Genomic DNA, 27,928 nt, shown 5'->3' on the forward strand with positions numbered 1-27,928 from the left:
CTGGAGACCGTCGCTGGAGGCTCCTTGCCAAGGATTATCACTGCAGGCTCCTCTCCATGGATCATCACTGCAGGCTTTGTGCCATGGATCATAACTTGTGGCTTCGGGCCATGGATCATCACTACAGGCTCCGGGCCATGGATCATCACTGAAGGCTCCGGGCCATGGATCATCACTGGAGGCTCTGGGCCATGGATCATCACTGGAGGCTCCATGTCATGGATCATCACTGGAGGCTTCGGGCCATGGATCACCGCTGGAGGCTTCGAGCCATGGATCACCGCTGGAGGCTTCGAGCCATGGATCATCGCTGGAGGCTTCGAGCCATGGATCATCACTGGAGGCTTCGAGCCATGGATCATCACTGGAGGCTTCGGGCCATGGATCATCACTGGAGGCTTCGTGCCATGGATCATCATTGGAGGCTTTGTGCGTGGAGCAGGCACAGGACGTACTAGGCTTGAGACATGCACTGGAGGCCGGGTGCATGGAGCTGGCACAGGATATACTGAACCGTGGAGGAGCACTGAAGGTCTGGAGCGCAGAGCTGGCATAACCTGTCCTGGCTGGAGGCTCACTTTAGCCTGGCAAGTGCGGGGAGCTGGCACAGGACGCACTGGGCTGTGAAGGCGCATTGGCGGCACAGTGCGTAGAGCCGGCGCAGGATATCCTGGACCGAGGAGGCGTTCTGGAGACCAGGAGCGCTGAGCCGACACAACCCATCCTGGCTGAATGCCCACTCTAGCACGGCAAATGCGGGGAGCTGGCCCAGAGCGCACCGGGCTGTGGATGTGTACCGGAGACACAGTATGTGTAACCGCAAAGCATGGTGCCTGAAGGGACACACGCTTCTCAAAGTGATTGTCTTGCTCCAGACTCCAACCCCTCCCAACTCTTTCGTCCCTCTCCACTGCCAACCACTCCTCGCTCAAACGGTCCAAGAATTCCTCCTCGGTCTCAGACTCACCCCTCAGCACCGACGCCCACGTCATCTGCCCCCCCCACACACAATTATTTTTGGGGGGGCTGCCTCTCGGGTTTCTGTCGTGTCCTCTCCTCCTGACCATGCTGCTTGGTCAGTTTGTGGTGGGAACTTCTGTTATGTTTGTCGTTAGATGAATGAGACCAAAGCGCAGCGTGGAAAATGTTTATGAATTTTAATACTGAACTCCGACAAAACAACAAAATACAAAACCGAACGTGAAGTTCTGCAGGGCTAGACAGCACCTATGCAAAAACAAGATCCCACAATCAAAGGTGGGAGAAAGGGCTGCCTAAGTATAATCCCCAATCAGCGACAACGATAGACAGCTGCCTCTGATTTCGAACCATACCCGACCAACAAAGAAATACAAAAACTAGAATGCCCACCCAAATCACGCCCCGACCTAACCAAATAGAGAAATAAAAAGGCTCTCTAAGGTCAGGGCGTGACCATGTCTGTCTTTTTGTTTGTATCTCTGGATCTTTGTGTCTGTGGGTAGTCTGTTTCAGTGTTGTCTGTGTGTTTTTGTCTATATTGGTTTGAGTCGTGGTGTTACAGATTGGTTGTTTCTATAATTTGTTTGTATTTGTATTGCTTTGTCCCTTGCTCCTTTGTGCGTGTTCCATTGACTATGCTACGGTGATTTTAGTTGTTCGTTTTTTTAAATAATTTAATTCAAAACTAACCACCTAATGGTTCGGTTCCACAGCCCAACTTGTGACCTTCAAACACAAACTGGAGAGCCAGGAGGCTGAGGAGGGGGGCAATGTTACCCTGCACTGTGAGCTCTCTAAACCTGGAGTCCCTGTGGAATGGAGGAAGGGAACACAGGTGCTGAAGTCTGGAGAAAAGTACCAGCTGAAGCAGAAAGAATCTGTGAGTGAACTCCTGATCAGCAAAGCACTACCAGAGGACAGTGGAGACTACAGCTGTGTGTGTGGAGACCAGAAGACTACAGCCAGTCTCAAAATTAAGGGTAAGAGAAAATGTATATATTCAGAAGTGCCTTTGTCACTTCATAAGTTTTAATTGAATATCACAAAAATGTTCTTATGTTCACAGGTGTAAACTTTGTTGTACTGTACTGAATGTTGTCTTCAAATTCATTAATCGTTTCTGTTTGTTTCTGTCATTTTATATGTGTTCTGAAATGGAGGAATGGTGAAGTAAATAACATTTTACAAAAATAAGGACAAATATTCAGGAAAATGCTCCATATTTGAACTCCGATGACATTACTTGCTGTTCATTTAATGAGCAAGCTACTTTGATGAGTACAAGCACTGTTATCTCTATGTATTCTTCCTCAAGGCCAATTCATATGGGATGATACAGTATATGGGTCAACTTGAATCCCGTCAAATTGCGAAAAGCTTTCCACCATCATAGCCCTAAAGGGTGAATGTTAAGACAGCTGTATTCTTAGTAGACTTGCAGTTATATGGTTTGCTTTGCCGTTCAAAGTTGGATGTTTTATCATAGCTGTGAAGCCCCCAGCTACCCCAGTTTCTCCCAAACAAGAGCCTCCCAAAGCAGGAAGAAGGTCGGGAGGGGAGTGGACATGGAAAACGGTTTGGTTGTCTGCTTTCACTTGCAATATGTGCAGTTTGTCTTGCTGCTTGGTCCTGATGATGATGTTGATAGTCTTCGACGTCCTTTTACAGTGAGTGCATATGTCACTATGCTGCAAGTTTCTTGTGGTTTGTTTGTGCCACTGTTTGTTGAGCTGAAAAAGGAATTTTGAAGCTTTGAAGCCTGCTGTTCCTGCTGCCACCAAACCAGAACCCCAGAAGGAGACAGTTGAAAAGACAAATATTTCTGGCTACTTGTTGAAGAATGTTTAGTTATTGTGGTGTTTTGTAATAGTCTCTAAGCCTGCAGCCCTACTCCTCCTGCCACGCCCAAAACGGAGCCTCAGAAGGAGACAGTAGAGAAGAAGACCATGGTAGAAGCCTATGGTAGAAAAATATGAGCTCCACTATTTATACAAAAGTATGTGGTAACACCTTCAAATTAGTGGATTTGGCTATTTCAACCACTCCCGTTTCGGACACCTGTGTAAAATCGAGCACACATCCATGCAATCTCCATAGACAAACATTGGCATTAGAATGACCTTACTAAAGAGCTCAATGACTTTCAACTTGGCACAGTCATAGGATGCCACATTTCCAACAAGGCAGTTCGTCAAATTTCTGCCCTGCTAGAGCTGCCCGGGTCAACTGTAAGGGCTGTTATTGTGAAGTGGAAACATCTAGGAGCAACAACAACTCAGCTGCGAAGTGGTACAGTAGGCCACACAAGCTCACAGACCGAGACCCCCGAGTGCTAAACAATACTCACTTCAGAGTTCCAAAAACCCTTTGGAAGCAATGTCAGCACCAGAACTGTTAGTCGGGAGCTTCGTGAAATGGGTTTCCATAGCCGAGCGGGGCTCTTTTTCATGGTTCGGGCTAGGCCCCTTAGTTCCAATGAAGGGAAATCTTAACACTACAGCATGCAATGACATTCTAGATGATTCTGTGCTTCTAACTTTGTGGCAACAGTTTGGGGAAGGTCCTTTCCTGTTTCAGCATGACAATGCCCACATGCACAAGGGAGGTGTATACAAAAATGGTTTGTGGCGATCGGTATGGAAGAACTTGACTGGCCTGCACAGAGCCCTGACATCAACCCAATCGAATGCCTTTGGGATGACATCGGTGCCCGACCTCACTAATGCTCTTGTGGCTGAATGGAAGTAAGTCCCTGCAGCAATGTTCCAACATCTGATGTAAAGCCTTCCCAGAAGAGCTTTTTTGGAGGCTGTTATAGCAGCAAAGGGGGACCAACTCCATATTAATGCCCATGATTTTGGAATGAGATGTTCGACGAGCATCGTGTATCTCTTGTCCGTTGAGCTCATAGCTCATGCATGTCACAGCAATTTCAATACTGTATTCTGGTGTTTCTGTATGTTATGTGTTTTTGAATCTGGTGGATAATGTCAGTCAGATAGGAACTGCTGCTCGTTGGCCTATCTGTTCAAGCGGACATCGTTTGTGGCTTCAGCACGGTGTGGCTTATTTGTGGGGTCTGTGCATCATCTTGCGATCCTCTTAGTATATGCCACGTGAGTGTTTTCTTTACTTGACATATACCAATATGTTTTTTCTTGGTCTGATTCATTTTCCCTCGATTTGAATGGGGGTGTTTGTTTAAAAAAACGTTTTGTTATAAAGGCAGATAACGCAATGAATCATGTGACAGCATAAACAGGAATGTATATTGCGTCATACGGTGGAGGCTGGTGGGAGGAGCAATAGGAGGACGGGCTCATTCTAATGGCTGGAATGGAATCAATGGAATGGAGTCAAACATGTGGTTTCCATGGTATGGCACATTTTGGGGTCTCTGCATAATCTTGTAGTCGTGTTAGTGTGTCCAGTAATCTTATTTTGTTTCATCTTTGTCCCTCACTTGCAGTGTAGGCAATTTTTTGGTAGTCTGTGTCACTGGTTTCTCTCTTTGAGTACTGTTGTATGACACGTTTATGTTCATGTTCTCATGCTTTTTGTTTAGCATTCTGCTTGCTAGACAGATAAGGAAGTTAAATCATACACCGGTAGTCATTTTGGTATTTTGCCATAGCTGTGAAGCCTGCTGCTACTGCTGTTCCCAAACTGTAGCCCCAGAAGGAGGAGACAGTAGAAAAGAAGACGGTAGAGGAAGGACCTGGTAGGAATACGAGCTATCTGTTGTCTGTTGAGCTCACATCTTTTTTCTCTAGTGGGTCTGTTGCGCTCATACATTTTTCTCTAGTGGGTCTGTTGAGCTCATACCTTTTTTTCTAGTGGGTCTGTTGAGCTCATACCTTTTTTTCTATTGTGTCTGTTGAGCTCATACATTTTTTTCTAGTGTGTCTGTTGAGCCAGTACAAATAAAGACAGATCTGTTGCCTGTTGAGCTCATAATCTACCTGTGCATTGTGTCGCATTTACATAGGATCTGGTGCTCTTAGGCCAATCTTTTCAGGCAAACTTAATACACTGTTTTATCATTGTGGCTCATTTTCTAGGTCTTTGCTTCATTTAGTGGTCTTGTCCAGGTGTTGAAGTTAAGTTAAGGCTACCCCCCGAATTTGCTACATTGGTGTCCAAAGTGGGATGGCACCCCTGAGGCCATTGGAGAGGTGTGTACACTTGAGGGACACGTGAGGGGTATAGAGAAGCGTGGGGACACACTCTCCCAAAGGAAACGGGTAATGTAGCGACCTCAAAGGATATATTCATATTTTTAAATGTGTGTATATATATATATTTTTTAAATATATGTCTCTGAGCGATGTTTTAGCGATTCCCAGGGTCATTTCATGTTTTCACGTGTATCTGAGCTATTGCCATTCAAGCAGGTAGAAATTCGACCAGTATGACGTAGCACTACAATAAAACTGTACATTTAGCAGATGGTCCACCACATTTCTCCTACCGTATTTGTCTGCCTCTTCAGTCCAGCGTGAATTTCATGGTGTCGTTGCATGGCCGTTGGTGAATGTCAGGCTCCACTCTGTGCGACACATCATCCTGCTGGTTGAACACGGTGAAATTGTAGACTCCTAAATTGATAGTGCAGTTTTAGGCGATTTTACAACTAGCTACTTCACATGCTGATATTTACTTTGGTATTGTTGTGTGTAGCTACATTTGCTTGTTAGCTAGCCAGCCAGCCCATAAAGAGAGCATTGCATTGTTGGTTGTATAGTCGACTTGAGCTGCAACAGATTTCCACAATGATTTTCACGTTGCTATTATAACGACAAAATAAAACAATGGTTCACAAAAAAAAAAAAAAACATATATTACTGTTATTTAACATTGTAAAATTAGAAATGAGTGGTTTTGGGTGGATTTTTCCTTTAACCCAACACCTAGCGACCTCCCCAAGGAGTTTGACCTCTTGGCGTAACGGTTAAGGTAGAGGTTTTGGGATAAGTTGAGCCAGAGGATTAAGTTAAGTTACCTTTTTTCATGATGCTTGTATCTAAACCAAAGTAAATCATTTTAAGATGGTTCTATATATCAGTTGGGGTCTCTTTAAGCTTCAATATGAGGTCTTAAACCGAACATGGAAGTGGATCCTTGTAGCTGTGTGGGCTAATATAGTAAAAAAAATTCTTGCCCTTAAATGGGAAGCAGGAAGTAGGTCTTTATTTTGTTGTCTTTTCAAATAGAATGTTTTTGTCACATGCTACATAAACCACATGAGTAGACTAACAGTGAAATGCTTACTTACGGGTCCTTTTCCAACAACGCAGAGCGAAACAAAGATAGAAATAAAAACAGAAATAGTGTCAATAAATACACAGTGAATAACGAGTAAAAATAAGATGGCGATATACAGGGAATACCAGTCATGAGTTGAAGTGCAGGGCGACGAGGTAATTGAGGTAACTATGTACATGCGGTATATTGTAGGTAGGGGTAAAGTGGGGTAAATTACTAGACAACAGGATAGATTTAGCTTTGTTGTCTATTGTTGACCTTGCAGGAGTGTACTTGTTGTAGATTCTTTGTAGCTTGATGATGATATTCCAATGGAATTCTGCGTACAAAATGTCAAATTTAGTCAGAGACCAGGATTCTTCATGCTGTGCTGTGCACAAATCATCTTGGTTATGTGTAAACCCATAGTTAAAATCTCACTTTCAAGGTGGTGGTGGTGGTGGTGGTGTTGGTAGGTCACACAGCAAATTCTTTTTTTACAGCTGCATGTCTGGACGGACACCAAGCAGAGGAGAGTGCATATATAAATGGTCCTTGAAAGTGTTCACCATACATAGAGACATCGTTCCATTGGGAACTTCTTCTCCATATGGTTTAGCAATATCTCTTATTGAGGCATTGTGACAGTGAATGCAGTCTGCAGATACCTTTTTTTTAACCCTTTCATTTCTCAGCTCTCCCAGTCATATTCAAACAAGATCTGCAGAGTCAGGAGGCTGAAGAGGGGGGCAGTGTTACCCTGCACTGTGAGCTCTCTAAACCTGGAGTCCCTGTGGAATGGAGGAAGGGAACACAGGTGCTGAAGTCTGGAGAAAAGTACCAGATGAAGCAGAAAGATTGCCGTGTGGACCTCCAAGTCTGTGATTTGAAACCCGAAGACACAGGGAGCTACCAGTGCAGGACTGGAGACACAGAGAGCTCAGCATGCCTGAAAGTCAATGGTACAGTAGGATGATGAAGACCTTGTCACTGCTGCTCCATTCATCACTAGCACAACACTTAAACTGGAGCTCCACATGTATTAACAGAAATGCAATAAACAGTCAAAGTTAAAGTTATGTAACAAAACAGTTACCTTGGAATGATGCCTACCATTTTTTTCATTAAAGCTTTTTGGATCTGTAGACTTATAATTCATCTTTTGGGATTTTTATTTGTCAGCTCTCCCAGTCATTTTCACTAAAGAGCTGCAGAGCCAACAGGCTGAGGAGGGGGGCAGTGTTACCCTGCACTGTGAGCTTTCTAAACCTGGAGTCCCTGTGGAATGGAGGAAGGGGGAGGTGGGTCTTTGCCTCTGTGCCAAGTATAACATCATCCAGGAAGGGCACAGCGCTAGGCTAGTCATCCAAAACCTAGACCCAGAAGACTCAGGCAGCTACACCTGTGACAGTGGTGACCGGAAAACCACAGCACACCTTTCTGTGAAGGGTAGGCTGAGAAAAAAAGTATTCTGTTTTAGCAGTTGTGCTGTTGTGAAACAAAATTCCCTCGTGTATTAATTGTGGTTTGGGGGCATAATTCTGCTCTCAAAAGGTTTCACTATCTCACCTCTCCCAACCTCTACCGTTCCTACTTAGCCCTGCCCGTTTACTTCAAAACTCGACTACAGAATCTAGAGTGGGACGCAGGTGAGATCGCCATCCTCCGCTGTGAGATCACCAAGCCTGGGGCCAGCGTTGTCTGGAGCCGGGGCGACAGGGTCCTGGAGTCTAACAACAAGTATCAGCTGAAACAGGAAGGGGCCATTGTGAAGCTTATCATCTATAGCCTACAAGGGGCTGACTCTGGGGAGTATATCTGTGACACAGGTTACCAGAAAACCTCCTCCGTGCTCACTGTACAGGGTAGGGAACAAGATGAAAGTCTGATATTGTCTTCTGCCATTCTTCTCAATCATTCTCTCTCTTACACACCTCTTGAATCATGGCACTTATCTTCTAATTCACTCAATCCCTACCAACCACTTTCCATCCTGAGTGATTCCCACAAGACTAATGTCACGCTAGGCTTTAGAGGACCAAAGGCCTTAAAGGGCACCGAATGAATGCTTGGTGATCTTCATACTTTTCTTCAGTCACTTAAAACTTCCTATGTCCTTCATATCCTTCACTCATCTTCCTCTACACGTCTACCATCATAACCTTTCCACCATTCCATTCCACTGTTAGGGGCAACGGACTGTCTCACACTTCCATTTCGTCTGTTTTCTGTGTTGACAGGTGCAACCTTGTGTCTTTTCCACAACCGTACTCTTAACCGTTGTCTCTGTACTGTAACTGTACTGAGTGTACATGGTAAGGTGCCCTATTTCTGTTGGCACCTAACCATTAACACCCATATAGACATTATCTGTCCTTTTAGAGTAAGCTTCACATCTAGCCAGTAACAACACATGACTGGCTTTATCAAACAGAGGTGGAGGTGACCATAGTGAAGGTCTTGAACAGCTGTTCAGTGCACGAGGGGGAGGATGTCCACTTTGAGTGCCATCTGTCCCACGATGACGCCAAGGAGGTCCAGTGGAAGCTTGCGGACGTCCCTCTGCAGAACAATGAAATGAACCTGATCCGTGCCCAGGGCAAGGTGCACAGCCTCACCCTCAGGGGGGTCACCCAGGCCGACTCGGGCACAGTCACCTTCACCGTGGGTCACCATACCTCCACCGCAAGCCTGACCGTCCGAGGTAAGGGGACAAAATCCGTTTTATACCCTGCCTGTTTAAGTTAAGGGGTACATTAGGCCTATTTATATATATATATATATATATACACACACACACAGAGGGGAGAACAAGTATTTGATACACTGCCGATTTTGCAGGTTTTCCTACTTACAAAGCATGTAGAGGTTTGTAATTTTTATCATAGGTACACTTCAACTGTGAGAGACGGAATCTTAAAACAAAAATCCAGAAAATCACATTGTATGATTTTTAAGTAATTGGGGGTGGCGGCATCATGTTGTGGGGGTGCTGGAGGGACTGGTGTACTTCACAAAATAGATGGCATCATGAGGCAGGACAATTATGTGGATATATTGAAGCAACATCTCAAGACATCAGTCAGGAAGTTAAAGCTTGGTCGCAAATGGGTCTTCCAAATGGACAATGACCCCAAGAAAACTTCCAAAGTTGTAGTAAAATGGCTTAAGGTCAACAAAGTCAAGGTATTGGAGTGGCCATCACAAAGCCCTGACCTCAATCCTACAGAAAATGTGTGGGCTGACAAAGCATGTGCGAGCAAGGAGTCCTACAAACCTGACTCAGTTACACCAGCTCTGTCAGGAGGAATGGGCCAAAATTCACCCAACCAATTGTGGGAAGCTTGTGGAAGGCTACCCAAAATGTTGACCCAAGTTAAAGAATTTTAAAGCAATGCTTACAAATACTAATTGAGTGCATGTAAACTTCTGACCCATTGGGAATGTGATGAAAGAAATAAAAGTTGAAATAAATAGTTCTCTCTACTATTATTCTGACATTTTACATTCTTAAAATAAGGTGGTGACCCTAACTGACCTAAGACAGATCATTTTTACTTGGATTAAACGTCAGGAATTGTGAAAAACTGAGTTTAAATATACTTGCATGTAAACCTCCGACTTCAATTGTATATCATCTTATGTAAATGGTAACTGTACATAGTCTAAGGTAAGGGGTTATAATACTATATATAGACTAGTGTACAGTATGAGTCTGCTGATCAGTACAAACCCTTTTCCATTCTTTCCCAATACTTGGAGCCATTCCGAATTCATTGTACTTTACGAGGTAAGGGGTACAAGTCTGTTGATCACCTCTTATCCTCTCCCATTGTACCCGATACCTGGATCCCTTTTGTTCATTCCACACCTGTTTCATAGCCTGACCGTCCAAGGTAAAGGGTACATATACTGTATAGTCTGAGGTAAGCTGTTATATAATATATGTATAACATGAGTCTCTTTATCACTCACCTTTACTAGACCTAACCATTTTACCTCAATACCCGGAGTCCATTCCAAACTCATTTTACAGCCTGACTGTCCGAGGTAAGAGGTGCTTATACCCATTAAATGAAAGTAAAGGGCACTTATACCATAAAGTCTGAGGTAAGGGGTTATATAATGTATGTCTCCTAATCACTCACCTTTCCTAGGCCTAACCATTTTTTATTTAACCTTTATTTAACTAGGCAAGTCAGTTAAGAACGAATTCTTATTTACAATGACGGCCTCGGAACAGTGGGTTAACTGCCTTGTTTAGGGGCAGAACGACAGATTTTTACCTCGTCAGCTCTGGGATTTGATCTAGCAACCCATTCTGGATCTCTCAATTCATGGTCATCTTGTTGTGGACATCGATTGGTATAGCAGTGCATGCCATTGGTAGGCCACTTGTTAATTTCACTCACATTACAAAATAGCAAGAAACAAGAAATCTCCCTGTTTTTGTCCTTTGAGACCTATGCTATTTGAAACCTATAGTGGATAAATGTTTTTATAACAAATGCTTTTAAATGTTGTATTGAATGTTTCCTTTCAAGATATTGGATGTGCTTGAATGTCCGTCCCGTCCGTGTCCACTCCCACTGCCTCCCGTCTCCATCCATCCTAACCTTGTGGCGGTCTGTTTCCATCTTGCTGTTTCCCGGGCAGGGGCCCCTGTGGTGTTCAAGAAGGAGCTGGAGAGCCAGGAAGCAGTGGAGGGAGGCAGTGTTTCCCTGACCTGTGAGATCAGTGCTGATGGCAAGGTGACCTGGAGAAGGGGCTCCGTGCTCCTCACCCAGGGGGAGAAGTATTCCATGGAGCACACAGGTTCTACCTACATCCTGATGGTTCACAAGTTAAAGGCTGAAGATGCTGGAGAGTACACCTGCGATGCCGGGGATAAGCAGAGCACAGCCACCCTGACAGTCAAAGGTAATAAAACGTGGCTGTGTTCATGTCTGTCGCTACTGGTTTGCTGTCACTCTACATTATCCACTGCTTTCATTCTGTGTGCCGACATACTAAGAACGTCCTTCTTAATGTTCTTTTACTTGGATATTGTTGTAGCCAAACTTGTTGTAACCCGTTTTTTAAGGGTAATCTGTGAGTAAGCACGTTATCTATTATTTCACATAGTTGTAGGGGCAACAATAACATTGTAGTTGATCATGAAATATAGGTTTCATAATCTATGTGTTTTTACATTTGAACCCCAATCTATTTGCCATGTTGGGGACTGCAGTATGCAGTTTGTGTTGGTTTTGTTGTCATATTCAGACCTATACTATGTATTTTGTCAGAGATCATTTTTTTGTACTTATGTCTACCTTCCTACACGATAGCCATCACATAGGAAGTGAAAATGTGTTTGTGTAATATTGTACTCTTTAATTGAGAAAGAATCCTAAACGTTGAGTAGACATAAATAACCTCAGCAAACTCCATGAACTGGTGTCTCCTGAGTGCAATTGTGCATCCTCTTTAGATCTCACTTTTAAATCAGGATACCAATGGTGGTGCTCTAATGCCTGAGTGTTTCACCTTAATGAATCCCCTGGGAAACCCTGACCCTAGGAACCTTTAGATCTCTCACTCCCCGTCATCACATTCATTCACCTCCAGAGTCTGTGCGCATCACTCGGGAGCTGCACGACATCACAGTGACCACCGGGCAGGATGCTGTCTTTGCGTGTGAGTTGTCCCAGGAGGGCGTGACCAACGGAGAGTGGTGGCTGGGCGATAACCTCCTCCAGAACAACGACCTGAACCAGATGGCCTGCCAGGGCCGGGTACACCGGCTGACACTACAGATGGTCACCCCCGATGAATCAGGGGACGTGGCGTTTGTGGTGGGCGAGGAGAAGACCGTTGCTTGCCTACTGGTGGAAGAGAAGCCCAAAGGTAATAGAGACGTTAACGGAGATGTTGAAGATGGCCTCCTAGTCCTCACCCATCTCCATCTCTCCATCTCTGTCTTCCATCAAACAGCTTTGTCTTGGCACGTTAGAACACTCTTTGTTCCTCTGCTGTGCGGCGTCATCCATTCCATCCTTTCTTTAGACGTGTGTTGGTCATCCTCCTGGCTTTTCTTTTTATAGCATATCTGTCTTCAAAGATACTATAAAATGAAGTTGACAACAAGACGTTTGTTGCTGATATTAACATATCACTTTGCTGACTATCAGTGAAGTGATGCATGCCTAATGGACATAACCACAAAGACTATCATTGGCATGCTACTGTAAGTACATAAAAGAGATTGTAGACCTGTGGAAAAAGAGACACATTAAATACTGCACATATAAAAACCATACAAGTTTGACCTATGACTCTTGACACTCAAAGTGCATTACACTGTACTTAGCTTGGGATTTCCCATATCTACAGCCTTAATCCTTGAGAAGCCTCACGATACAGTGGCCTTGGAGGGCGAGACAGTCACCCTGTCCTGCACTGTCTCCGACCCCACGGCCACCGTCACCTGGAGCAGGAATGATGTGGCCATCAAAGCAGGACTCAAGTACGACCTGCGGAAGAATGGAGCTCTCCTGCAGCTGCGCATCCACAACCTGGAGATGGAGGACTCTGGAACTTACTGCTGCGATACCGGGGATGCACAGTGCACCGTCACCTTGACTGTGGAAGGTAAAGAAGGGTGCCGGCACTATAAAAGTCTGGACCCTCTACACTGCATCTAATACCACAAAATAGTTACCAGCCCAATCCTCACAGTGAATGCTCTGGATCAAGATAAACTCAGGATGAGTTCCCCCACAATACTCTTCTTGACTGTTTTGCCCTCTACAAACTACCATGCACCCAGTCTTCCATCAACATACACTAACAGAGCCATCTTACTCCCCTGTCCACGTCGGCCACTGTCACCAACACTATTTTACATCCTCTGTCCAACTCATATGTCATGTCTCTTACTTCCACCAGGTGCCCCGGCATTCTTTCAGAAGGAGCTGAAGAACCAGGAAGCCCAGGAGGGTGATGATATCACTCTGCACTGTGAGCTCTCCAAGGCGGGCACTCACGTGGAGTGGAGGAAGGGAGGCGCAATCCTCCAGGCTGGTAAGAAGTACGAGATGAGGCAGGAGGGCTGCGTTCAGGAGCTCCACATTCGCAACCTGGAGCCAGAGGACAACGGCTACTACACCTGTGATGCTGGAGACCAGCTCACCACGGCATTAGTGGCAGTGCAAGGTATAATGTCACTACACCGTCTCTCTCTGAGAGGGTTCATTTCTGTATGGTCTGGTCTTTTCTTTTCTCAAGGATGAAGGAATTCATTCCTAACGGTTTTAGATAGTCGTGGTGGTTTCAATAAGTGTACTGTATGTCACGTCAGCAAGTTAAAGATGATCAGTTGTAGGATGTCATTTTGAAGTTTCCAGTCTTGATGGAATACATATGGTTAAAGGGATAGTTCACCAAATTACAAAGTGACACGTTGGTTTCCTTAGCCTATAAGCATGGTATGACAGTAATCCATGCTTTGGTTTAGTTTCCCTGGCACCGTTTCCACATGCTAACATTTAAGCATTTGTGGCATAAATCCCATTGGCATTTTTCGCGCATTATGTCACGTCAGCTGAACAAACTATAGATTGTATCATGGAATGTGTTGGGAATAAATAACACAATGAAGTGTGTAAGAATGCTTGCCTACTTAAAGTCCAAGTTTAAATGAGGAATGAGACAGGTCAAGGTCGAAGTAATCTTTATTATCGCAAAGCATCAATGCTCATTATACGCACACACTGGGGGACTGTCAATGAATGATTTTTGGTATACTTTTCCCTCTATAAAAAAATCCCCACTGAAAATTGTGATTAGATACCATTTTAAATTCTGATATTTATTTCATTTTCAGAGTTACCACCAGAGCAATTTAGATGAATTACAGCTATTAGGAACCCGCATTGGTTGTACACTAAAAATGTCTACTCTTTTCACACGTTTTGTCCAAGGCTAATGTTATTCTTGACAGTTTAATGTAGGTGTTCTCAAGAGTTCAAAACTCCTCAGTAGTAGGAATGACTAGATCAGTAGCTAATGACTTTTTGTTCCTCATCCATGCATGCTTCCATGCAGGAGCATACATTTGAGTCATTTCACTAATAGAGTTAGAACGAGAGTTTTCATGCTGTGTACTTTTGATGGGACCAAAACATACCGGATGGCACGGCACTAGATGAGGTTTCCACCAGTTTCTTAGTGATATGCAGCAAGAGCTATGCTAGTCAATGAGGATTCACACCCTTAGTTCAATTGTGTAGTACTTTTAGCTAATAATGGCAAATGGTACCTAACAGTTGTGGTTTACAGATACAGTGCCTTGCGAAAGTATTCGGCCCCCTTGAACTTTGCGACCTTTTGCCACATTTCAGGCTTCAAACATAAAGATATAAAACTGTATTTTTTTGTGAAGAATCAACAACAAGTGGGACACAATCATGAAGTGGAACGACATTTATTGGATATTTCAAACTTTTTTAACAAATCAAAAACTGAAAAATTGGGCGAGCAAAATTATTCAGCCCCTTTACTTTCAGTGCAGCAAACTCTCTCCAGAAGTTCAGTGAGGATCTCTGAATGATCCAATGTTGACCTAAATGACTAATGATGATAAATACAATCCACCTGTGTGTAATCAAGTCTCCGTATAAATGCACCTGCACTGTGATAGTCTCAGAGGTCCGTTAAAAGCGCAGAGAGCATCATGAAGAACAAGGAACACACCAGGCAGGTCCGAGATACTGTTGTGAAGAAGCTTAAAGCCGGATTTGGATACAAAAAGATTTCCCAAGCTTTAAACATCCCAAGGAGCACTGTGCAAGCGATAATATTGAAATGGAAGGAGTATCAGACCACTGCAAATCTACCAAGACCTGGCCGTCCCTCTAAACTTTCAGCTCATACAAGGAGAAGACTGATCAGAGATGCAGCCAAGAGGCCCATGATCACTCTGGATGAACTGCAGAGATCTACAGCTGAGGTGGGAGACTCTGTCCATAGGACAACAATCAGTCGTATATTGCACAAATCTGGCCTTTATGGAAGAGTGGCAAGAAGAAAGCCATTTCTTAAAGATATCCATAAAAAGTGTTGTTTAAAGTTTGCCACAAGCCACCTGGGAGACACACCAAACATGTGGAAGAAGGTGCTCTGGTCAGATGAAACCAAAATTGAACTTTTTGGCAACAATGCAAGACGTTATGTTTGGCGTAAAAGCAACACAGCTCATCACCCTGAACACACCATCCCCACTGTCAAACATGGTGGTGGCAGCATCATGGTTTGGGCCTGCTTTTCTTCAGCAGGGACAGGGAAGATGGTTAAAATTGATGGGAAGATGGATGGAGCCAAATACAGGACCATTCTGGAAGAAAACCTGATGGAGTCTGCAAAAGACCTGAGACTGGGACGGAGATTTGTCTTCCAACAAGACAATGATCCAAAACATAAAGCAAAATCTACAATGGAATGGTTCAAAAATAAACATATCCAGGTGTTAGAATGGCCAAGTCAAAGTCCAGACCTGAATCCAATCGAGAATCTGTGGAAAGAACTGAAAACTGCTGTTCACAAATGCTCTCCATCCAACCTCACTGAGCTCGAGCTGTTTTGCAAGGAGGAATGGGAAATAATTTCAGTCTCTCGATGTGCAAAACTGATAGACACATACCCCAAGCGACTTACAGCTGTAATCGCAGCAAAAGGTGGCGCTACAAAGTATTAACTTAAGGGGGCTGAATAATTTTGCACGCCCAATTTTTCAGTTTTTGATTTGTTAAAAAAGTTTGAAATATCCAATAAATGTCGTTCCACTTCATGATTGTGTCCCACTTGTTGTTGATTCTTCACAAAAAAATACAGTTTTATATCTTTATGTTTAAAGCCTGAAATGTGGCAAAAGGTCGCAAAGTTCAAGAGGGCCGAATACTTTCGCAAGGCACTGTACACAGTATCTACAGTAATCGGAATAGAGTAGGACTGGTGGACATACGCTGAACAAAAATATCAATGCAGCATATGAAGTGTTGGTTCCATGTTTCATGAGCTGAAAGAAAATATCTCAGAAATGTTCCATAAGCACAAAAAGTTTATTTCTCTGTTGGTGAGCATTTCTCCTTTGCCATAATAATCCATCCACCTGACAGGTGTGGCATATCAAGAAGGTGATTAAACAACATGATCATTACACAGGTGCACCTTGTGCTGGGGAAAATAAAGTCCACTCTAAAATGTCTAGTTTTGTTACCTAACACAATGACACAGATGTCTGAAGTTTTGAGGGAGCGTGCAGTTAAGCATGCTGACTGCAGGAATGTCCACTAGAGGTGCTGCCAGAGAATTAAGTGTTCAAGCCACTTCCAATGTTGTTTTAGGGAATTTGTCAGTATGTCCAACCGGCCTCACAACCACAGACCATGTGTAACCACACCAGCCCAGGACCTCCACATCCGGCTTCTTCACCCCTGGGATTTCTGTCTATAATAAAGCCTTTTTGTGGGGAAAAACTCATTCTGATCAGCTAGGCCTGGCTCCTCAGTGGGTGGGCCTGGCTCCCAAGTGGGTGGGCCTATGCCCCCCTAGGCCCCCCCATGGCTGCGCCCCTGCCCAGTCATGTGAAATCAATAGATTAGGGCCTAATGAATTTATTTCAATTGACTGATTTCCATATATGAACTGTAACTCGGTAAAATCTTTGAAATTATTATATGTTATATTTTTGTTCAGTTTATTTTAGTCATAATGTACAGTTCTAGCAAGCATCCACTATAATATTATTCAGAATTATTGAAATCGTATCTGCCTACTGTAGTATATTCACATTGAAATAGATTGCATATGATGTCGTTTTAATCATTTTGTGGCAGTATGTGTGATGTATGATTGCTGCTAAGAAGTCATGTGTGCACACGGGTAGTTCAAAAATAATAAAAGACAACGTGTCACAGAGAGTATTTTACAGAGTATTTTAACTGAGCTTGGCTTTGACTTTGTAGTTCTGTGGCTACAGTAGGAGATTTGACCTGTAAACAAACGTTGCTGCTGTATGAAGAGAAGCAGCAGTAGTTGGGCAGTGCTGCTTCACCCATCCACCCTGGCCGGCCACATTCCCTTTAATTACTCTCAGCCTCACTTCCACCCTGCAATGCACCGCCCCTAGCCTGCCTAAAACTAAAACTCTCTAACCCTTCCTGCCTTTGCTCTGTATGTCTTCTCTAGCCACCCATTGGCATATTTCCTCTTTCTCATTGGTTGGTTAGTGTGCAGGAGTTGTGTCCAACTCCCTCTGCCTCTTGAGACATTTTGGCTTTTCACTCTCCCTTCAGTTTGGAGTTGCAAAAACAACGGTCACAGTGTAAACATTCACATTCTGTATCTAAGTACATACTGTATTTGGGCACTGAGTGCTGCATCCATAAGATGTACTGTGGATCAAGGCAACTCTATGCACATTACTAAAATACTAAGCCACCTCTGATACCACCAGTAAATCTCTAATGTATACAATTTCCCCACTGGGGATAAATAAAGTTAATTCAATTAAAAGTAAAATAAACCAAAAATACTCCAAGGTGTACTGGAGTGTTTATAAAGCCCAGGTGTCATTCTTCGCCATGTGGAGAGAGTGCATGTCAGTCATGATGGCCTTGTCATATGACCCTTGACCACTGCCCCCACTCTCAGAACCCACAGTAGAGGTGGTGAGTGAGATGCAGGACCTCCGTGTGGCTGAGGACCAGCCGGCTGAGTTCATCTGCCAGTACTCCCGGCCGGTCCAGGCCCAGTGGAAAAGAAACGGGAGGCCGTTGGAGCCTGACGGCAGGAGGGTGGTAGTGGAGCAGGACTGGACCGTGGCCCGCTTGTACATTAGCCACGTGTCCACTGAGGACAGGGGGACGTACTCCTGTGAGGCAGAGGGGACCTGCGTGGTCGCCTCCCTGGAGGTGGAAGGTGAGCTTCTCTTCTCTTAGGAAAGAGCACCTAGCTACCCTCCCCTCCCCATTTCATGCAGTTTTTGCAGGTTTTCATTGTGAGTTTCAGCTTGAATAGTAGCAAGTGTCTAGCAATAAAAAATCCACTTGTCCTATAGGCCACTGTGAACATAAAATCCCCACCAACAGTGGGGAAAAGGCTTCTTTTATGACACATTCTCCCCTCTCAGATAAAGCTATTATCTTACAATAAACCCTGCTCTCCTCTTCTCCCCTATAGCCAAACCCATTGAAATCCTCCAGGGCCTGGAGAACATGGACACCATCGACGGCGGCGAGGCCCTGTTCGAGTGCTCGATCTCTCGTTGCGAGATCAAAGACAGCTGCTGGCTCATTGACGGCAAGCCGGTGAAGGATTCGCCAACCACTGAGATTGTGTCCTTCGAGAGTGGCCGCCGCCACCTGCTGCTGCTAAAGGACCTGCACGTCGGGGACAACTGCAAAGTGACCTTCCAGGCGGGCACCGCAGCGACCTCTGCCATGCTCAACGTCAAAGGTTTGTTTGTTTGTCAGTAAGTTAGTTATTGTTTTTGCAAAGGCCTGGTCTTACGGTGAAATATACTATGACATACTACAGCTGAAAATAAGGAAGAACTGCCATATATGATATGATATGAAGTGGCTTTTGTGTGCGTAGGCTGGCAGCTGGATGTGGTGAGCGGTCTGGAGGATAAGGTAGCTGTGGTGGGAGAGAAAGTAGAGTTCAGCTGCGTGCTGACCGAGCCTGTGCCTGAGGCGGAGGTAGCCTGGTACTCTAACGGAGCCGAGCTAAAGAATGATAACACCTGGGCCATGCAGGCTGACGGTTGCTTCTACCAACTGGTGCTGAGACAGGCCCCAGCCATGCCACCACAGGAGATCACCTTTGCTGCCAGGGACGCCATTTCCATGGCCAAGCTCACTGTCATCAGTAAGTGTGTGGTCTCACTACAATGCATTTGAATAGAACGTTTGCAAAAATACGTAAGATCTTGCTACCATGGAAATATAAATGCCTGTCTATTTGTGGAAAAATCACCCTGATTAATTATTTAGTAATATCCCAGTTTACCTATTTACTTATGGCTCTGCCTACACCGAACAACTTTGTTTTGAAATTATATGAACAAAACATGTCAACTTTATTTGAAATGGCAAGCCAGACAAAATTAAACTGGCCTAATTACAGTTCCAGTCAAGTACCTACTCATTCAAGGGTATTTCTTTATTTTTACTATTTTCTACATTGTAGAATAATAGTGAAGACATCAGAGCTATGAAATCACACATATGGAATTTTGTAGTAACCTGCAAAGTGTTTAACAAATCTAAATATATTGTAAATTTCAGATTATTCAAAGTAGCCACTTTGCCTTGATGACAGCTTTGCACACTCCTGACATTCTTTCAACCAGCTTTATGAGGAATGCTGGAATGCATTTCAATTAACAGGTGTGCCTTGTTAAAAGTTAATTTGTGTTATTTCTTTCACTCCCAAACCGTTTGAGTCAATCAGTTGTGTTGTGACAAGGTGGAGTGGTATACAGTAGATAGCCCTATTTTGTAAAAGACCAAGTCCATATTATGGAAAGAACAGCTCAAATAAGCAAAGAGAAATGACAGTCCATCATTACTTTAAGATGTGAAAGTCAGTCAATGTTGAACATTTCAAGAACTTTTAAAGTTTCTTCAAGTGCATTCGCAAAAACCTTCAAGCGCTGTGATGAAACTGGCTCTCATGAGGACCGCCACAGGAAAGGAAGACTCAGAGTTACCTCTGATGCATAGGATTCTTCCAACTTATAGAATGTTATGTACATGGCGGATACAACCATTCAAGCTCTGCAGATGTTGCTGTGAAGAGACAGAATCATTAGATCCCTTGTTTTGGTTCTGCCCATATGTAGCTTGTTTTTGGCCGCAGGTTCAGGAATGACTGAAGAATTGCAACATATACCTGGAGTATAACTCTGTAAATAGCACTGTTGGGTGACTTGAAAAGAAATAGTCAATCGATCAATAATATAATAATACTCTGAGTAAAAAATGTCATCTTTCATTTACAATCTGTTGGTAACTATGAGAAGGATTCAGAATTTACAAGGCAATTAGTAAACTGGATGGTTTTCAGAGATAAGGGGAGGGGTTGAGGGTAGCTCAAAGGGGGACTAAAAACAAATAAAAGGAGATAACTAGTGTAAAATATACTGTGTCTATAAAATGTATATAGTATATATAAACTGGAAGCAGAAGTCTAAGTATTGTTTTCCCTAAATATGTAGGGGATTGGAAATTATGCCTACAATTACATAGATTTTATTTTAAATGTATTGTAACTTTATTTAACTAGGCAAGTCAGTTAAGAACAAACTCTAATTTACAATGACAGACTAGAAACAGTGGGATAACTGCCTTGTTCAGGGGCAGAAAGACACATTTTTTACCTTGTCAGCTCAGGGATTTGATCTAACAACCTTGCGGTTACTGGGCCAATGCTCGAACCACTAGGCTACCTGCCGCCCGCAAAGAACTCACAATCTATCTGCAATATTAAAGCTGATCTTCCTCACTGTGTGTTCGGAATAGATACACCTGCGTCCAATACCAGACAAATGTACCACTGTTCCAGTGGTTTTAAACTTCTTAATTGTTGCCCTTATGGTGGTAAGTGGTATATTTATTATGTTTGCAAAGTTTTTGTACCTATTGCCTGATTTGTGAAGGTCAGCAACCATTTGTCTCTTCATTTGTGAGCTCTTTGCCTTTTCCCATGCTGATGAATGACAAAGGAATTTTACATCAAATCAAATGTATTTATATAGCCCTTCGTACATCAGCTGATATCTCAAAGTGCTGTACAGAAACCCAGCCTAAAACCCCAAACAGCAAGCAATGCAGGTGTAGAAGCACGGTGGCTAGGAAAAACTCCCTAGAAAGGCCAAAACCTAGGAAGAAACCTAGATAGGAACCAGGCTATGTGGGGTGGCCAGTCCTCTTCTGGCTGTGCCGGGTGGAGATTATAACAGAACATGGCCAAGATGTTCAAATGTTCATAAATGACCAGCATGGTCGAATAATAATAAGGCAGAACAGTTTAAACTGGAGCAGCACGAGGACAGATGCAGAGCCTCGGTCCGATGCCATTAAAATGTCATTTACCACTTTCACAAGTGCCGTCTCAGTGCTATGATGGGGTCTAAAACCAAACTGAAGCATTTCGTATACATTGTTTGTCATCAGGAAGGCAGTGAGTTGTTGCGCAACAGCCTTTTCTAAAATTTTTGAGCGGAATGGAAGATTCGATATAGGCCGATAGTTTTTTATATTTTCTGGGTCAAGGTTTGGCTTTTTCAATAGAGGCTTTATTACTGCCACTTTTAGTGAGTTTGGTACACATCCGGTGGATAGAGAGCCGTTTATTATGTTCAAAATAGGAGGGCCAAGCACAGGAAGCAGCTCTTTCAGTAGTTTAGTTGGAATAGGGTCCAGTATGCAGCTTGAAGGTTTAGAGGCCATGATTATTTTCATCATTGTGTCAAGAGATATAGTACTAAAACACTTGAGCGTCTCTCTTGATCCTAGGTCCTGGCAGAGTTGTGCAGACTCAGGACAACTGAGCTTTGAAGGAATACGCAGATTTAAGGAGGAGTCCGTAATTTGCTTTCTAATAATCATAATCTTTTCCTCAAAGAAGTTCATGAATTTATCACTGCTAAAGTGAAAGTCATCCTCTCTTGGGGAATGCTGCTTTTTAGTTAGCTTTGCGACAGTATCAAAAAGGAATTTCGGATTGTTCTTATTTTCCTCAATTAAGTTAGAAAAATAGGATGATCGAGCAGCAGTAAGGGCTCTTCGGTACTGCACAGTACTGTCTTTCCAAGCTAGTCGGAAGACTTCCAGTTTGGTGTGGCGCCATTTCCGTTCCAATTTTCTGGAAGCTTGCTTCAGAGCTCGGGTATTTTCTGTGTACCAGGGAGCTAGTTTCTTATGAGAAATGTTTTTAGTTTTTAGGGGTGCAACTGCATCTAGGGTATTGCGCAATTGAGTTCCTCAGTTAGGTGGTTAACTGATTTTTGTCCTCTGGCGTCCTTGGGTAGACAGAGGGAATCTGGAAGGACATCAAGGAATCTTTGTTGTCTGTGAATTTATAGCACGACTTTTGATGATCCTTGGTTGGGGTCTGAGCAGATTATTTGTTGCAATTGCAAACGTTGACATGCCTGTCAACTCATTTTTATACCCCAGTGAAACAAGAAGCCACAAATATAGTTCCTTAAACTGAGATTAACTTAAAAAGTTGAATGGTTTCATTTTATTTATAAAATCTTTAGGGGTGCTTGTTAAAAATATATATATTTCCGAGCAATTGTATTAGTATTATACAGTGCTTTAGGAAGGTATTCAGGACCCTTGACTTTTTCCACATTTTTTACGTTACATCCTTATTCTTAATGAGGGGTTCCCCTTTTTTTTTCAATAATATGCCATTTATATCCATAAATATCCATTTACATTGAATTCATGTTCAGAAAATACTCAAAAAAGTCTGTAGAAATTATAGATAGCGCCACAAGATAACATAAATAGACATCATAAACTTTGACTAAATATACATGTTCTACATATAGTTAGAAAGATACACTGCTTCTTAATGCAATCGCTTTGTCACATTTCTTTTTAACGTTACAGAAATTGCTCACTATTCAATATTCTGAGACGGCGCTCAGATATAAGCAATATTTCTCCGCTATGTTGGAGTCAACAGAAACACAAATTTACAACATAAATATTCCCTTACCTTTGATGGTCTTCGTTCAGAATGTACTGGAAGGGGTCATACTTACCCAAAACATTGTTTGGTTTCAAGTCTTGTGTCTTTGTATTAGCATCTGCTAGCAATATCAGCTGAAATGCACCCAAAATTTCCTCTGGTCCCGAAAAGTTGCGCATCAAAACTTCAAAATTACATATTATATGTCGACTAAACAGGTCAAACTAAGTGCAGAATCAAGCTTTAGGATGTCCTAAACATACAAAACAATTCTCAATTCAACCGGTCATTGTTACTTCTCCTCCCGAGAGCTGGAACAAAGGAATGGATGGGACCAATTCGCGCCCTAACGCACAGGTATTTTCTCGCGACACTCACTCAATTCACTCCCATAGTGCCAAAACTTGCGGGATTTGAACGATTAAACGCTCTACTGAATGAGGACATCTAGTGGAAGACATAGAAAGTGTCCCCAGATCCATAGCTGGTTGGGAAAGGTGGGGGCGATCACGTCAAAGTTGCCCCAACTTTCATGATCCCAAAACTAGTTTGGAAGAATGCCTGCCCTGTGAGTTCTGCTATACTTACAGACATAATTCCAACGGTTTTAGAAGCTTTAGAGTGTTTTCTATCCAATAATAATTATTATATGCATATATTAGCAATTTTGGACAGATTTTTTTTCAGTTTACTATGGGCACGCAATTCCTCCAAAGGGGGCAGTATTCTGCCTAGGCCTAACAGGTTTTAATTAAATGTTCATCAATCTACACACAATACCCCATAATGACAAAACCAAAACAGGTTTTTAGAAATGTTTACAAAAAATAACTTTATAAAAACTCTGACTCTTTACTCAGTACTTTGTTTAAGCACCTTTGAAAGCTATTACAGCCTCAAGTCTTCTTAGGTTTGACGCTACAAGCGTTGCACCTGTATTTGGGGAGTTTCTCCCATTCTTCTCTGAAGATCCTCTCAAGCTCTGTCAGTTTGGATGGGAGTGTCACTGCATATCTGTTTTCAAGTCTCTCCAGAGATGTTTGATTGGGTTCAAGCCCGGGCTCTGGCTGGGCCACTCAAGGACATTCAGAGACTTGTCCCAAAGCCACTCCTGCATTGTCTTGGCTGTGTGCTTAGAGTCTTGTTGCCACAGTCTGAGGTCCTGAGCGCTCTGGAGCAGGTTTTCATCAAGGATCTCTCTGTACTTTGCTCCGTTCATCTTTCATTCGATCCTGACAAGTATCTCTGCCACTGAAAAACATCCCCACAGCATGATGCTGCCACCACAATGCTTCACTTTAGGGATGGTGCCAGGTTTCCTCCAGACGTAATGTTTGGCATATAGGCTAAAGAGTTCCATCTTGGTTTCATCAGACCAGAGAATCTTGTCTTTTAGGTGCCCTTTGGCAAACTCCACGTGGGCTGTCATGTGCATTTTAATGAGGAGTGGCTTCTGTCTGGCCACTCTACCATAAAGGCCTGATTGGTGGAGTGCTGCAGAGATAGTTGTCCTTCTGGAAGATTCTCCCATCTCCATAGAGGGACTCTGGAGCTCTGTCAGAGTGACCATCGGGTTTTTGGTCACCTCCCTGACCAAGGCTCTTGTTCCCGAATTGCTCAGTTTGGTGGAGCAGCCAGCTCTAGGAAGAGTCTTTGTGGGTTCCAAACTTCTTCCTTTTAAGAATGATGGAGGCCACTGTGTTCTTTTTTTGGTACCCTTCCCCAGATCTGTGCCTCGACACAATTCTGTCTCGGAGCTCTACGGACAATTCCTTCGACCTCATGGCTTGGTTTTTGCTCTGACATGCACTGTCAACTGTGGGACCTTATATAGACCGGTGTGTACCTTTTTTATGCCCAATAAATATAATTTACCACAGGTGGACTCAAATTAAGTTGTATAAACATCAAGCAGGATCAATGGGAACAGGATGCACCTGAGCTCAATTTCGAGTCTCATAGTAAAGGGTCTGAACACTTATGTAAATAAGGGATTTCTGTTTTTATTTTTGTTATGTGTAGATTGATGAGGAAATGTTTTATTTAATCCATTTTAGAATTTGGCTGTAACATGACAAAATATGGGAAAAGTCAAGGGGTCTGAATACTTTCCGAATGCACTGTAAATGTTGTATTTTTTTGAGCATACAATATAGCTCAGAATTTGAATTATTTATATTTATAGTCTTTTTTGCTCGAAAATGACGCCAATCATTTTGGACCGGACTGTAGCTTTCTCCAGGGAAGCGAAATGCAATATTTTCAGGTCCATTCCCCTCTCTTTCTCCTATTCATCGCTCTTCAAACCCACCACTGACCCATTCTCCCTCCTTATATAGCCTTTCCAGACCCCCCGGAGGACCCAGAGCTGGTCAGTAAGCATAAACAGGGGGTGACCCTGTCCTGGTTCACACCTCTCAGCGATGGAGGCAGCCCCATTCTGGGTTACAGGGTGGAGATGAGGCTGGCAGACAGCGCCCTCTGGCTTCCGTGCCATGCAGAGCCTGTGTGTAACACAGAGTTCTCTGTGGATAACCTCATCCCAGGGAGCGGCTACAGGTTTAGGGTGGCAGCCATCAACAGAGCTGGGACTGGAGAACCTGTCCAGCTGCCTCAGACCGTTCAGCTGGGTGAGTTGGCTATATGATGCGCACAAACCTGAGCAGAACAATTATATGCCTATATGGCTCTGTCTCAAGCCCAGCATGTTGAACAATATACTTATAACCTAGTCCTAGATAATGTATGTATTAGTTACATCATTTGCATACAACTCAGGTGAGTGCAATACATTTTACATTGGCATGAATTGTGTATGTAGTGTCCCATTTATTGGAAAAAAAATATATATATATATCAATCATTCAATTGTTTTGTTCCACAGAGGCTCCGATCACAGTGACCCAGCAGTTGGCCTGTCCAGGCTTGCAGGAGGGTAAGATGGCCCGTGTAGAGTGCCAGCTCTCTGCTGAGGGCAGCTCGGTCACCTGGCTCAGAGACAACAAGGAGCTGGAGTTTGGGGTCAAATACCAGGTCACCATCGAGGGCAAGACACAAGTGCTGCTGATCAAAGACTTTGAGTCTGCTGACCAGGGAGTGTACACCTGTGTAGCCTCAGACGAGGCAGAAAGCTCCATTAATCTCTATTTACCAACAGGTACAGACTCCCAAACAAGACAGACTATTATACCATGCAACTTGGTATTTCCATCTGCTGACATTTATTTATTGTGAAACTCGTACGCTATTTTCCTCAAACCAAACTGGAATCTTGGTGGAGAGGTGTTTGTTATTTGAGGGGCAAGTTAAGGTAAGTTGGTTAGCTAGTTCTAGCAGATGGTGATGGTGAGCTCATTCCTGAAAAAGATGGGTGGTGTGGACACTTCTCCTATCAGAAAAAAATTATAGTCCCACAGTTATTTACCACTACATGATCAACATAGATGAAGTTCTTACGTGTGTGTGTGTGTGTGTTTTGGGGCTGCTATACTATAGATGTTACAGGTGTCAGTTTGCTGCATAAAACATTCCATTGTGCCCTGGTTGTAGGTGCTGATGGGGTTAAGTTGGAGGGGGCCCAGCCCAGCCTGCCTCCTGAGGCTGCCTCCGAGGGTGATGTCCATGCGCTGTGGGAGGCCCTGGCCAAGAAACGCCGCATGAGCCGAGAGCCCACCCTCGACTCCATCTCTGAGCTGCCTGATGAGGAGGACAAGGAGCCCAAAACACCCAAGGAGCCAGTCAAGGAGAAGAAAGCCCCAGAGAAGGTGAACGAAAAGGAAAAGGAGAAGATTGTGGAGCCTGTCATCATCACAAAGAAGAAGGAGTTGGATACCAATCTACACACCAGCTCTGAGGATGAGTCCAGGGTTCCAACGCTGGTGTCCTACCTGAAGAAGAGCAGCAAGTCCTCCCTCTCTGCATCCGACCAGACAGAGTCCATCTCAACTGAGAAGTTCTATGCACAGACCTCAGTGCAACAGACCTCAGTGCAACAGACCACAGTCCTACAGACCTCATCTTCAGGACAGCAGATCACAGCACAGACCACAGAGATCACTGGGTGCGGAAATGAGGAGGATGAAGAAAAGGGGCTGCTGGATGCTGCTGTCAAGATCCAGGCTGCGTTCAAGGGCTACAAGTCCTGCAAGGACATGTGTCCAGTCTTCAAGGACGTCTTCAAGGACCAGACCAAGGAGCCCAATGGCACCATCCACCTGGAGTGTGTGGTTGAGGGAAAGCCCGACAAGGTGCGCTGGCTGAAGGACGGCGAGCCCCTTGTGGACAGCAAACACCACCACATCGACATCTACAACGATGGCACCTGCTCTCTGGTAATCACCGCCGTTACCACCAAGGACACGGGCATCTACACATGTGAGGTCACCAACAAGTTCGGCGTGACCATCCACAGCGGCAAGGTGACAGTAGGCTCGGCACGGGAGGCATCTGGAAGGAGGCCCCTGACCATGGGCTACAGCGCCGACAGCGAGGCGGAGAGCTCGTCTGCAGAAAGCGAGATGGACGAGTCTTTGAGGCAGGCCAGCAAACGGCTGCGCCGCCTCCTCCGCACACGGCTGCCGGCCACGTCGGAGGAGGAGTCGTTCGTCAGCTGTGACGATGAGGCTGAGCTGAAGGCCCCCGAGCCCAAATCGTACCGTGAGGACGAGCGCTACCTCTACATCCGCTTTGACACGCGGTCTGAGGCCCAGGTGGCGTCGCTGCACTTTCAGGAGATGTTCACGGCCCAGGGGATGCCTGTGGAGACCACCATCCAGGAGGCTGGACCTCTCAAAGTGGAGCTGCGCATCATGAAGATGGGATACACCCAAGATGGCTCTGCAACACCCACACAGGAGAAGCAGCTGCCCGCGTTCATGACAGGAGCCTCCGGTAGGAAAACAGGAGAGTAGGGGACAAAAGTAACAGTTTTTTTCCAAATTACTCAGAGTTC

At 44.1% G+C, this 27,928-nt stretch overlaps 1 protein-coding gene across 1 annotated transcript in view; it reads left to right on the forward strand.

Moving 5' to 3' along the window:
• LOC139376175 (obscurin, cytoskeletal calmodulin and titin-interacting RhoGEF b) overlaps positions 1 to 27,928 on the forward strand; it is a 100,786-nt gene that overhangs the window by 51,821 nt on the left and 21,037 nt on the right. Inside the window, exons 41-55 of the mRNA XM_071118448.1 lie at positions 1,695 to 1,961; positions 6,921 to 7,187; positions 7,408 to 7,674; positions 7,824 to 8,090; positions 8,660 to 8,929; positions 10,882 to 11,145; positions 11,836 to 12,114; positions 12,601 to 12,858; positions 13,156 to 13,422; positions 17,920 to 18,186; positions 18,448 to 18,723; positions 18,865 to 19,137; positions 25,317 to 25,607; positions 25,862 to 26,134; positions 26,527 to 27,867. Coding sequence (XP_070974549.1) covers positions 1,695 to 1,961; positions 6,921 to 7,187; positions 7,408 to 7,674; positions 7,824 to 8,090; positions 8,660 to 8,929; positions 10,882 to 11,145; positions 11,836 to 12,114; positions 12,601 to 12,858; positions 13,156 to 13,422; positions 17,920 to 18,186; positions 18,448 to 18,723; positions 18,865 to 19,137; positions 25,317 to 25,607; positions 25,862 to 26,134; positions 26,527 to 27,867 — 5,127 coding nt within the window. The remainder of the gene's footprint in view (positions 1 to 1,694; positions 1,962 to 6,920; positions 7,188 to 7,407; positions 7,675 to 7,823; positions 8,091 to 8,659; positions 8,930 to 10,881; positions 11,146 to 11,835; positions 12,115 to 12,600; positions 12,859 to 13,155; positions 13,423 to 17,919; positions 18,187 to 18,447; positions 18,724 to 18,864; positions 19,138 to 25,316; positions 25,608 to 25,861; positions 26,135 to 26,526; positions 27,868 to 27,928) is intronic.

This window comes from Oncorhynchus clarkii, chromosome 20 (assembly GCF_045791955.1).
Source record: "Oncorhynchus clarkii lewisi isolate Uvic-CL-2024 chromosome 20, UVic_Ocla_1.0, whole genome shotgun sequence".
In the NCBI taxonomy this organism is placed as follows: domain Eukaryota; kingdom Metazoa; phylum Chordata; class Actinopteri; order Salmoniformes; family Salmonidae; genus Oncorhynchus; species Oncorhynchus clarkii.